The sequence below is a fragment of the Oryctolagus cuniculus genome, chromosome 7 (genome assembly GCF_964237555.1).
Source record: "Oryctolagus cuniculus chromosome 7, mOryCun1.1, whole genome shotgun sequence".
In the NCBI taxonomy this organism is placed as follows: domain Eukaryota; kingdom Metazoa; phylum Chordata; class Mammalia; order Lagomorpha; family Leporidae; genus Oryctolagus; species Oryctolagus cuniculus.
Genome location: NC_091438.1, coordinates 150,533,723 through 150,544,513, shown reverse-complemented (window position 1 = coordinate 150,544,513; position 10,791 = coordinate 150,533,723). Strand labels below are relative to the sequence as shown.

General features: G+C 63.5%; 1 protein-coding gene across 1 annotated transcript; it reads left to right on the top strand.

Annotated features, from left to right (window-relative positions):
- Nucleotides 1–503: 503 nt before the first annotated feature.
- PLA2G2F (phospholipase A2 group IIF) lies at nucleotides 504–7,770 on the top strand. The gene is made up of 5 exons (XM_002716048.5): nucleotides 504–764; nucleotides 1,298–1,350; nucleotides 3,179–3,323; nucleotides 4,183–4,292; nucleotides 4,798–7,770. The coding sequence occupies exons 1-5, from the start codon at nucleotides 649–651 to the stop codon at nucleotides 5,007–5,009; spliced, it is 636 nt and encodes a 211-aa protein (XP_002716094.1). The 5' UTR covers nucleotides 504–648; the 3' UTR covers nucleotides 5,010–7,770.
- The last annotated feature ends 3,021 nt before the right edge of the window (nucleotides 7,771–10,791 follow it).

Below are 10,791 nucleotides of genomic sequence, written 5' to 3'. Positions count from 1 at the left end.
CAGCCTCCCCTGAGCCCCCTCTGCCCTGGCCTTCCCGGCTGGACTTCCATGTTCCTCTCTGTGTTGTCCAGCTTGGAGAGAACCCTGCTAAGTGGCTACAGCAGACCCCGCCCTCCATCCTCCATATCTGTGTCCCAAGTGACGTCCGAGCGCCCTGGCCGCCCGCGCTGAGGCTCCTGTTAGGGCAGCGGGGACAGCAGCCCCTCTCCCTCCTGGTGTCTCCTCTCAGGCCTTCTCCGCCCCCTGGTGCTTGCAACCTGCAGGACTTGCTGCATTTGGGGTTGAGCCTGCTCTCTCCTCCCCCCTGCAATACCCCATCGTTGCTTTCCCAAGCATCACTAAATCATTACTTCGTCAGTGTCTCTCAGGAGAGGCCAACACCTGGCCAGAGGCATAAACCCCCAGCTGGGCAGACCAGGGCACACTGGGGGCGGGGACTCTGCAGCCAGCAGGGGCGGGGCTGTGTCGGGGGAGGAGCCTCCTTTTTCTAGGGCATATGTGTCACCTGCCCTCTGCCCAGGGCCATTGCCTGGGCACTACCCTGCCAGCGTGCGTGGCAGCGTGAAGCTGGGGCCTGCTCCCTGCCACCTTCAGAGCACCCCACACACTCTCGGAGACCTATGTCGCTGGCCCCCCAGAGCCCAGAGCATGGCAGATGGGGCGCAGGCCAACCACAAAGGGTTCAGGAAGAAGGTGCTGGTTAGACAGCCCTCTGGGCGGAGGGGCCCAAGCCCTGCGGCCGCTTCTCCTCCGAGAACCTCCAGGTAGGTGCCCGCTGTCCCGGGATGGGGTCCTGTGGGGAGAGGGGCAGGGGTGAAGGTGAGGTGCACTGAGACAGGTTTCTGCTTTTCTAGCCGGAGGAGAGGCATAGGAATCATAGAATCAGCTCTTCTGAGACACCTGTGGCCCAGAGAGGTCCAACGCTCTGCCTGCAGTCACTCAGCATTGATTGGGGAGCAGGGCAGCCCACCACCCGGGTTGCTAGGTTCTGGGTTCAAGACCCAGCACCAGGCTGGGTCATGTGGCTCTGTGCCAGGGTTCCCTGGCGAGTGGATGGCAGATCGGGGGTGGGGGACAGTTGGGGAGGCTCTGATCTGAGACAGTGGAAGTAGGATGGGAGGGAAGGAGGTGCTGGGGCCTCCTGGCTCTGCCAGCCTGGGGTGTGTCCCTGCAGGAGCAGCAGGGCAGGTGCGGGATGCTAATCACAGGGCTGGGACAGCATCAGGGGACAGTAATGGGGCTGGGGCCACACAGGTGCAGGGGACAGACTGAGGCTCCCGGCTTCCTCCTCTCTCAGGTCCGGCCTGGGCATGAAGAGGTTCCTCACCATCAGCATCCTGGCCAGCAGCGGTGAGTCCAGGCTCAGCACAGACTTCCTCCTCCACAGCCCAGCCTCTCTCCTGCCACCTGGGCACCTGGTTCCTGCCCACCCTGAGTAGCCCAGACCCCCTGGGCCAGTCTCGTCCTCTCCCTGGGCCTCCACTTCCCTGTCCTCCTTAACCCCGGAGGGTTGCTGATTCCTTGGTCACCTGCAAACACACCAGGGACCCTCAGTGGCATTTACGAGCCTCGAGGGAACAGGGTGCGGGGGCTGAGCAAGCATCGTAAAACAGTGTTGTTGGCTGGTGTTTGTGTACACAGAGTGTGTGGTGCTGTGTGTGTGTGTGCGTGAGACGGAGTTAATGAGTTTGTGTAGGGAGCTGCACGCGTCTGTGTGTAGGTGGCTATGACCATCTTGGAGTGTGTACCTGTGCAACACACACCAACAAAACAAATGTCAGAGTTGTGAGTCCACCCGTGGCCATGGCTGTGGCTGTGCACCCAGCTGGGCACATACGGGGTGTGTGCAGAGAGGGAGACAGCGTGTGGGTACCAGAAGTCAGTGGATGGGCAAGGCTGGTGCTCAGGCCTCCAGGGACCTGGGGCAGCCGCCCCAGGGATGTTGGGGCAAGCTCGGGATCTGAGTCTGGCATGAGCCCCTCTGTCCCCCAACACACGCCGGAGTGTTTCAGCCATGGGGACTGTCACAGAATTGCTCTCTGGCTTTTCATGCAAACTATGAGACACTGCAGGGACACAGCCCACTCGTAGGAGAAGAAACAGAGGCCAGAAGAGGGGCCCATGCATGACCTGAGGTGGTGAGCCCCCCGTCACTGATAGGAGACAACAAGTCTCAAGAAGCAAGCAAGAGTGGCCTTGGGATGCTACTCAGCCTTGGGTGTCTGAGTCCCTCGGCTGCCTCCCGTCCACGGTACATCTGCTCATTCGGGCAGTGGAGATGTGGAGAGAGCTGGGGGCAGGGCACGGAGCTGCACGTCTCGCCCTGGGCCCATCTGACGGGGCGGTGCTGGCAGGGGCTGCCTGCAAGCTGAGTAGCCTCCTAGCTCGGGGCTACAAAAGCCAGGGCTCCCGTCCGGGCTCTGCCACTTCCAGCCTGCATGAGCTGGGTAAGCCGTCCCCAGTTCCGAGCCTCGGTTTCATCATCCATTCAATGGGACTAGCGCAGCTCTCCTGGTGGGTGTGGTGGCTCCACCCAGATACGGGTGTGAATGCCAGTGCCTTCCTTTTCACTGAGCCCAGGAGACACACGGAGAACACAGGGGCAGCTCAGAGAGCCCAGCAGACCCGGCAGGTGCCAGGAAGCGATTTTGCTGGGATAGGAAGTGTTCTTGCACTATTGCTTTACCTGTGTGTGTGCACATGTATGTGTGTGTGTGACACACGTGTGTGTCCGTTTTCCAACCCACAGCCAGTATTGGCTTGTAACATAGAGGCTTTTCTGTATCTTGATTAAGAGACCACAGCACTGAATTGTCTGCCTTAACCCTGCTTTGCATCAGCTCTGGACCATGGTGGGGCCCCTGAGTCCCTGAGGGGGCAGAGGCCAGGAAGCAGAGGGTGACCAGGTCCAAGTCCTGTGGTTCATGACAGCACTGGCATTTGCAAAGCCCCTTTCTGCACACCAGGTTCTTGGGCAGCCCCCTGGGAAGGGTGGGCAGACACATGGCCGAGGGCATCCGAATTCTGTCTCCATCATTTCTTGACCACCTGACCTTGGGCGAGTTACTAAGTGCTCCGTGCCTCAGTCTCCTCCCCTGGGAAATGGGGTGACAACAGCATTCGTAGAGTCGCAGTGAGCATCCAACGAGGGCCTCACACGCCCCTGGTTCTCTTGCAGTTCTGTCCACTGCCCACGGCAGCCTGCTGAACCTCAAGTCCATGGTGGAAACCATCACGGGAAGAAACGCCATCCTGTCCTTCGTGGGCTACGGCTGCTACTGTGGGCTGGGCGGCCGCGGGCAGCCCATGGACGAGGTAGACTGGTAGGTTCTGGAGATCTGGGATCCCACTGCAGGCCAGGGACAGCAGGTGGGCAGACAGCTGAAGGTTAGAGCGACCTCTCCTCCACGGAGGACCGGACTTGATTGACAAGTTAGCGGCCAGGAGCCTGCCCTCTGACCATAGCCTCTCCACCTGTTCCGGCCACTTCCGGTTGCCCATCTCCAGGGTCCTGGCCTTGGGAGTATCTTACCCTCTCCTCTCTCCAGGAAGGGACCTTTGACCTGCCCCAAACATACAGGGCAGCGACAGTATGCAGCTGATTCTGCGATGGGGCAAGGGCTGTGAGGGCCACCCCCACCGGACAGGGGGCTCTGAAGGGCAGGGCTGTGCTTCCTCCATCAGACTAGACTGCTGCTCCTATCTCCCTAACAGTAGCAGCACCAAGTCTGGCATTGCTGGGAGCTTGCTAGGTGCATGTGGACTGACTGCCTTGGCACCTGCAGAGGCGAGGGGACAGCCATGCTGCCTCCCTGCCTGTCCTCCCGCCAGCACCCACTGACCCTTCCCACCTCTGTCCCTCCCTGGCCGCCGGGCACATCCAGATGTGACCTCTGTGTGCAGCCAGTGCCCTTCTGACACTGACTTAGGCACAGAGCCCCCTTCCTACGCTGGCCCCTTGATTGACCACCTGATCCACCCCCGCCCCCCGGGCTACATCAGGGCTCCAGGGGGGCAGGCCGGGAGCCCCAAGGGTGAGAACAAAGAGCAAGGATCCAGGCAAGAACCCATGTGATCTCAGATGAGTAACTGCCTCTCTCTGAAGTCTGACGGCCAGGCAGTGAGGGACTGGGACTCCATCAGCCGGGGCCACACCTGCCCGCTCACCTCTGCTGCCCCTAGGTGCTGCCACGCCCACGACTGCTGCTACCAGAAGGTCTTTGACCAAGGCTGCCGGCCCTACGTGGACCACTATGACTACACCATCGAGAACAGCACTGAGATCCTGTGCAGTGAGTGCCTCCCCCGCCCCCGCCACCCCCAGCCTGGCCAGAGAGCACAGGCTGCAGGCACACGCCGGGCACCGCTTTAGTAGAAGTCTGTCCCAAATACCGCGTGCGACACACCCATGCTAAAATGCAGCTGGTAATATGAAGCTAATTAATATTAGCTTACAATTAAGAATTTGCATAAGCAGTTAGCGTCAGTACTGATTTCTCCCAGTCCTTTCTTCCCCCGGAGTGAGACAGAGGGAGGGGCCTGGGAGAGCAGAAAGAGACTGGCAGGGGGCGGGGTGAGTTGGGCAAACCCACCCCCTTTCTGCCTCAGTTTCCCTTACTGCCTCTCCAGTTTTAGGGTGCACAGTCAGCTTGCAGAGGTTGTCACAGCACAGAGAGGGTCCTGGGGGGTGTGGGTTGGCCCAGGGGGGCTCCCAGAGGGCAGGCACTGCTCCTCGTCCCCCCGTCTGGGGAGGTGGGGGTGGCCCTTTACCCACAGCCTCTGCCACCCGCCCCCCAGGCGAGCTCAACGAGACCGAGTGTGACAAGCAGACGTGCGAGTGTGACAAGAGCGTGGTTCTGTGCCTGCAGAAGCAGATCTACAGGGATCAGTACCGCGGCTACCTCAACATCTACTGCCAGGGCCGCACGCCCAGCTGCAGCATCTACGACCCGCCGCCCGAGGAGGTGGCCTGCGGGCTGGGCTTCCTGCCCACCCCTGCCCCGCCCTAGCCCCCTGGAGGTCTGAGAGAGAAGAGGGGCTGGCGGGCTGGCTGGAGACCGGATGGATGGAGCAGGTGGGGGTAGGGAGATCCTGGGCCCTGGCAGGACCACGGCTCCCCCAGTCCTGCGCTAGGCGTGGCCGTGCCCTTGTCTCTGTTTCTAGGCACGGTGAGAAGCGTGGGGCTTGGCCGGGGGTCTCTCCTGGGGGCTGGGGAAGGCGAGGCCAGAGAGAAGGGGCGGGGCTTCCGTTGTGGTGCCAGCTTGACTCCCTGGGGACTTCAGGTCCCAGCCCCTGAGCTGCCAGCTCAGGTGCCAAGCGTGGATGCCTCCTAGGGCCAAGAGCCCAGAGAGAGAGAGAGTGTGGGCATGAGCTGGGGCCCCAGGGACCCCGGGCTGACCCTCAGCGTGGCTCAGGGTGACCTCTGCTTAGGAACTCCCTGCACAGCAGGTGGCCCCACCTGGCCTTGGCTGAGGTGGCACTGGAGGGCAGGACCCAGCAGCCTGTGTCCCAGCCCTGTTACCCAGAATGCCTCACAGCAGGCTCCCAGGCACTGAGAGGTCATGTGGCCAGGGACACTCCCACCCAAGCACGGCCCCCAGCCCTCGCAGGCCCCCCCATGTAACAGGTTTGCCCCACCCTGCTCTGCAACACCGCCTGGTTCCCGGGAACACCCCTGCCCTCCCCAGACCTTCTGGCCCTGGGGAATGGGCAAGGACCCCATGTCCCTGCCAGGGGGAGGCCAGGCCAGCTCTAGACACCAGGAGTTCTATCCACTGGGAAGAGGCCAAGGGCTGGACCCACCTTAGTGAAGAGCGTCCCAAAGGGGGGAGGGGAGAGTCAAGGCTGGAGGCTGTGCAGAACATTCCAGAAGATAGCAGGGCCGGGTGGTGAAGCGGGAAAGGGGAGAAGTCGGGAGTGGGGGAGACCTGGCCAGGGCGGCCGTCTCGAGTAGCAGCAAGGGATGGCGGCAGGGGACGGCGTTTTGGGGGGCAGGGGCCAAGGGGCACGGCGGGCAGAGGTGGGGGTCCGACCACAGCAGGCAGTTTCTCCACTCCGCCAGGAGCCGCCGGTCCGCAGTGCGCCTTCCTGTCCGCCCCGCCCACCCTGACCTCCCGGGCGGCCATGGCCTCCGTGCAGCCGGCCCCGGCCTTGCATCCGCCTCCGGCCTTCGGCCTTCGTCCCCTGCCAGCCCTGAGGACACTCTGACCCCACGCCCCCTCCCCCACCCCCAGCCAGCCCCAGACCCTGAGAAAGGCCACCAGGAGGCTTGCCTGGTGGGGCCTTGCCTAGCAGTGCCCCCGCAGGCCGTAGCCCCAGGGGCTGCGGGAGGACCGAGCAGGGTGGAGGCAGAGGTGGGATGGGCCCAGGAGCCCACAGGGCAGCTCTGGTACTGAGACAGGGGCCTTCAGCAGCCACCTCCTGCCGGCCCAGGTATGAGGCCACAGTGGTCACCAGTGGGCCTGACCCGGCCTGCCAGGCCCTGGGATCTTCCTGGTCCTAGCTCCCAGTACCCCAGCCCCCCCGCTCCAGCTCACGCCATCTGAACCAAACCCCTCAAACCAGGGTGGAGCTGGCATGGGGTGCCCAGGCCCTCCTGCAGGGCCCAGGCTTCCAGCCGTGCCCTTCCCAAAGCCCAGGCCAGCACTAAGGCTCGGGGGCCCTGGGGGCCCTGCCCAGCCCCCTCGGCCCCGGGCCATCACTCCAACTCGCCCTCCCTGGCCGGCTCCAGCGTCCCTGTGGCCACTCACTCCCCTCCCAGCCTCCCGCGCTGGGGGAAGCAGGCTCCCTGATACCCAGTGGCCGGCAAGGTCCAGTCCCCTTTTGCTCCCAGCCTAGGGGCCATGGTCCTACCCCAGTAGAGAGAGACTGAGGTGGGGCTGAGGCCACAGGCACCGGCGTCCACCTCTGAGTGGACAACTGGGGCCCAGAGAGGGAAAGCCACTCGCCGACGTCATGGCGCCGGGCAGGGTCCCCCACACCTCTGCCCCAGTGATGACCCAGGCAAGCCAGAGCAGTGGCAGGAGTGACCAAGTGACCAAGGCCCCAGCCTGCAGTGTGTGCTCTGCCTGTGATGCACACAGCCTCAGTTGTCCTGTCTGTGAAATGGGTCTATGTCTTAGGCCTGAAGTGTCATGGGCTTGTTATGAGAGCCACTGATAAGGAGTAGGGGTGAGGTTGTGAATGGGGGGGGGATTGGATGTCAGCGCCCTTAGGATTCAGTTTGCATGCAGGATGTGCCTTCAATAATATAGACGTGGGGTGGGAGCCGTGGGAGAACTCAGCAGGCAGCCGGGCCCCGGGTCACAGCCCTGCCCCTTCTCAGTTGCGGGCAGAGACCAAGCAGCTGCTACCAAAACATGGATTTTCCCAGAGCCCCCCGGGGTGACCTGGGGAGGAGGAGCCCCACCCCGCCTTGAGTTGAGCCACTCTGCTCCCCCTGTAGTGAAGGGCGGGGCGGGAGGGAGCGCTGTGGCTGCACTGCGTGGGAAGTCACTGGCCGTGTCGGGGCCCGGGGCAAGCTCGGGACGCTCTGCCCTGGTCCAGCTGCCCGGAGCGTGCACCTGACAGGCAGAGGCGACGCCTCAGTAGCTGGGTCCTTGTCACCCACGTGGGAGACAGGGAAGGAGCTCCTGGCTCCTGGCGTCAGCCTGGCCCAGCCCCTGGCTGTTACGGCCATTTGGGGAGTGAACCAGCAGATGGACAACCTCTCTCTCTCTCTCTCTCTCTCTCTCTCCCTCCCTCTGTCTCTGCCTTTCAAATAAATTAAAAAAAAAAAAAAAAAAAGGAAAAAGATTTCAACTCCCTGGCAGGACTCGCTCTGTGACCCTACTCCGAGAGCAAGCTGGGGCCTCCGTCCCGGGGCCTGCGGCCTGGGAGTGCGACAGGCGGGGAACTCACCCCTTCACGAGCGGTGCCTGGGCACTGGGTGTGGGGGACAGTGGGTGTGGGGGGACAGTGGGTGTGGGGGGACAGTGGGAGTGGGGGACAGTGGGGGACCACTGGGTGTGGGGGGACAGTGGGAGTGGGGGACAGTGGGGGACCACTGGGTGTGAGGGGACAGTGGGAGTGGGGGACAGTGGGGGGACCACTGGGTGTGGGGGGACAGTGGGAGTGGGGGACAGTGGGGGATCACTGAGTGTGGGGGGACAGTGGGAGTGGGGGACAGTGGGGGACCACTGAGTGTGGGGGGACAGTGGGAGTGGGGGACAGTGGGGGATCACTGGGTGTGGGGGGACAGTGGGAGTGGGGGACAGTGGGGGGACCACTGGGTGTGGGGGGACAGTGGGAGTGGGGGACAGTGGGGGGATCACTGAGTGTGGGGGGACAGTGGGAGTGGGGGACAGTGGGGGATCACTGAGTGTGGGGGGACAGTGGGTGTGGGGGACAGTGGGGGGACCACTGAGTGTGGGGGGACAGTGGGAGTCGGGGACAGTGGGGGATCACTGAGTGTGGGGGGACAGTGGGTGTGGGGGACAGTGGGGGATCACTGAGTGTGGGGGGACAGTAGGAGTGGGGGACAGTGGGAGTGGGGGACAGTGGGGGGATCACTGTGGGGGGACAGTGGGAGTCGGGGACAGTGGGGGATCACTGAGTGTGAGGGGACAGTGGGTGTGGGGGACAGTGGGGGGACCACTGAAGGGCACAGAGCATGGGGTGCCCCAACAGGGCTGTGGGGAGCTGGGAAGGCAGCTGAGGGCAGGGGGGAGTTAGGAGCAGGAGTCCTGTGTTCGAGGTGGGACCCCCAGCGGTGGCAACCTGGAGGCCTTTAGTCCCTCGGGACCCCTGCTGACGTCTGAAACCTGGGGGTCTTCCGCGCTAGGGCCTGAGGGCGCTGTCCGCTCCTCCCTGGCGGGGGTCCTCGGGCTCTGGGTGCATCCCAGTCTCTGGTGACTCCTGGCCCCTCCCTTCCCCTCTGCCAGTTCCCAGGCCCCTCCTTCAGGGCCTGGCTGTTGTCTTGAACGTGGGCGACACCTGGTGGACACTGTGTGTCAGCACAGGCTCTTTGCTCCACACCTGGCGGAGAAGGCCCAGGACGGAAATGGCCAGGGGTCACCTCCTGGCCTTAGAAGGAGCAGCCTGCCAAGCCATGGCACAGACTGTGGCACCTGGCTGGTCACTTGCAGGCCACATGATCTCCGGCAAGTCCCATCATGCCCCAGTCTCATCCCTGCCCCTTCCCTCCATGGGGTAAGGAATGAGTGTGCATGGGAGGGTCTCAGGAAGTGGGGGAGGAGACGGCCCCCAACCCGGGGCCTGGGGAACAGACACTGCCCTTGGCTCGCGTGTGGAGCGGCAGGGCCTCTGGTCAGGCCGGCAGGAGGAGGCGCGGCTGGGGGCTGTGGGGTGCCTGTGACCATGTCCCCAACATGGAAACCTGGCAGAAGCAGCTCTGTGGCTCGGGGGAAAATCTCCCTGCACGCAGGCACGAGGGGGAGCAGGAGAGAGACGAGGGAGGAGGGGCAGGAGGAGGAGATGGAGAGAGGGGCTCCCTGGGCAGGTGTCGCCCCCAAATCATAGCCAGGAGCCTTGCCCAGCCCTGGTCTCAGCAGGGCCTGCGAGCCGCCACTCCTTGTCCAGGAAAGCAAAGCCAGAGACAAGCACCAAGCGCCGGTGGGCAGAGGCGGGGTGCAGTCATCCCCCTGCTGCGGGGGCCCCGTATGCAAGATTCGCTGAGCACCTGCTGTGGGCTGAGCGCTGTGTGGGAGCTTCCCCGTGTCATCTCTTTGACCCTCTTACCCCAGTGAGCTTTGCCTCCCCGGGAAGCCAGGCCAACGACCACAGTCCTGCAGCACTGCCTCTCCGCAGAGAGCCGGGGACAGGAGACCAGAGTCAGGCCTGGCTCCCACTGCAGCCCCATCGTGCACCTGCTGGCCGCCCGCAACAAGTCGCTGGCCCTCGCTGGCCTGCCTTTGCCTCAGTGGCTCAGGGATGCGCAGGTCGGGGGACCTCCAGGTGGCCTGCAAGACAGCAGGTGAGAAAGAGCCTCGGCGAGGGGCAGGGGCGCCCAAGCACCTGCTGCTCCGGGTGCTGGGGGAACTGAGGCCCGGAGAGACGAGATGCTCATGTGACGCCGTCCTGGCTCCTGCTGCCTTCACCGGGCCAGGCCTGCTCTCCAGTCCCTCCCCCGCCTCCCGGGCTCCCCAGCCCAGCCAGGACCAGAACCGAGGCTCCCTCCCTGGCAGCACTAAACCCCTGGGCGAAGCCCCCGGGTCACCCCAGCCCCAAGTCTCTGCATTCCTGGATTTCTGAAGAAGGGACAAGCCTAGGGATGGCAGGGCCACAGGCATAGCACCTGGCCTGGGAGAGCAGTGGAAGATGGCCCACGTCATGGGCCCTGCACCCGCGTGGGAGACCCGGAAGAAGCTCCTGGCTCCTGGCTTTGGATTGGCCTCACTCCAGCCATTGCAGCCATTTGGGGAGTGAACCAGCGGATGAAATACCTCTCTCTCTCTCTCTGCCTCTGCCTCTCTGTAACTCTGCCATTCAAATAAATTAAAAAAAAAAAAAAAAGATGAAGGCCATGCAGGTGGAGGGCGATGCGTCACTGGGAACCCTGCCGACCCCTCCTGCTCCCAGGACCAAGGGCAGCCTTCTCAGAGGGACCACCCACGGGCTTCTCCGGCACCCGACCGTCCCACCCTTGTCTCCCTTGCTCGCTCTCAACACCGCCCTCCACGTTCCATGGGCCCTACCCGGAGCTCCTCGCAAACTCCTTGACATTTCCAAGCTCTCTTGACCTCGAGTCACCCACAGAGAGGAAGAGAGTGGATGCCCAGGTGTGGCTATTCC

Excerpts from the sequence above, each read along its gene's own strand:
- PLA2G2F (XM_002716048.5), top strand. The coding sequence starts at position 649 with ATGGCAGATGGGGCGCAGGCCAACCACAAAGGGTTCAGGAAGAAGGTG. Across the intron at positions 765-1,297 it reads TCTCCTCCGAGAACCTCCAG|GTCCGGCCTGGGCATGAAGA; the intron begins GTAGGTGCCCGC and ends CTCCTCTCTCAG. Across the intron at positions 1,351-3,178 it reads CAGCATCCTGGCCAGCAGCG|TTCTGTCCACTGCCCACGGC; the intron begins GTGAGTCCAGGC and ends GTTCTCTTGCAG.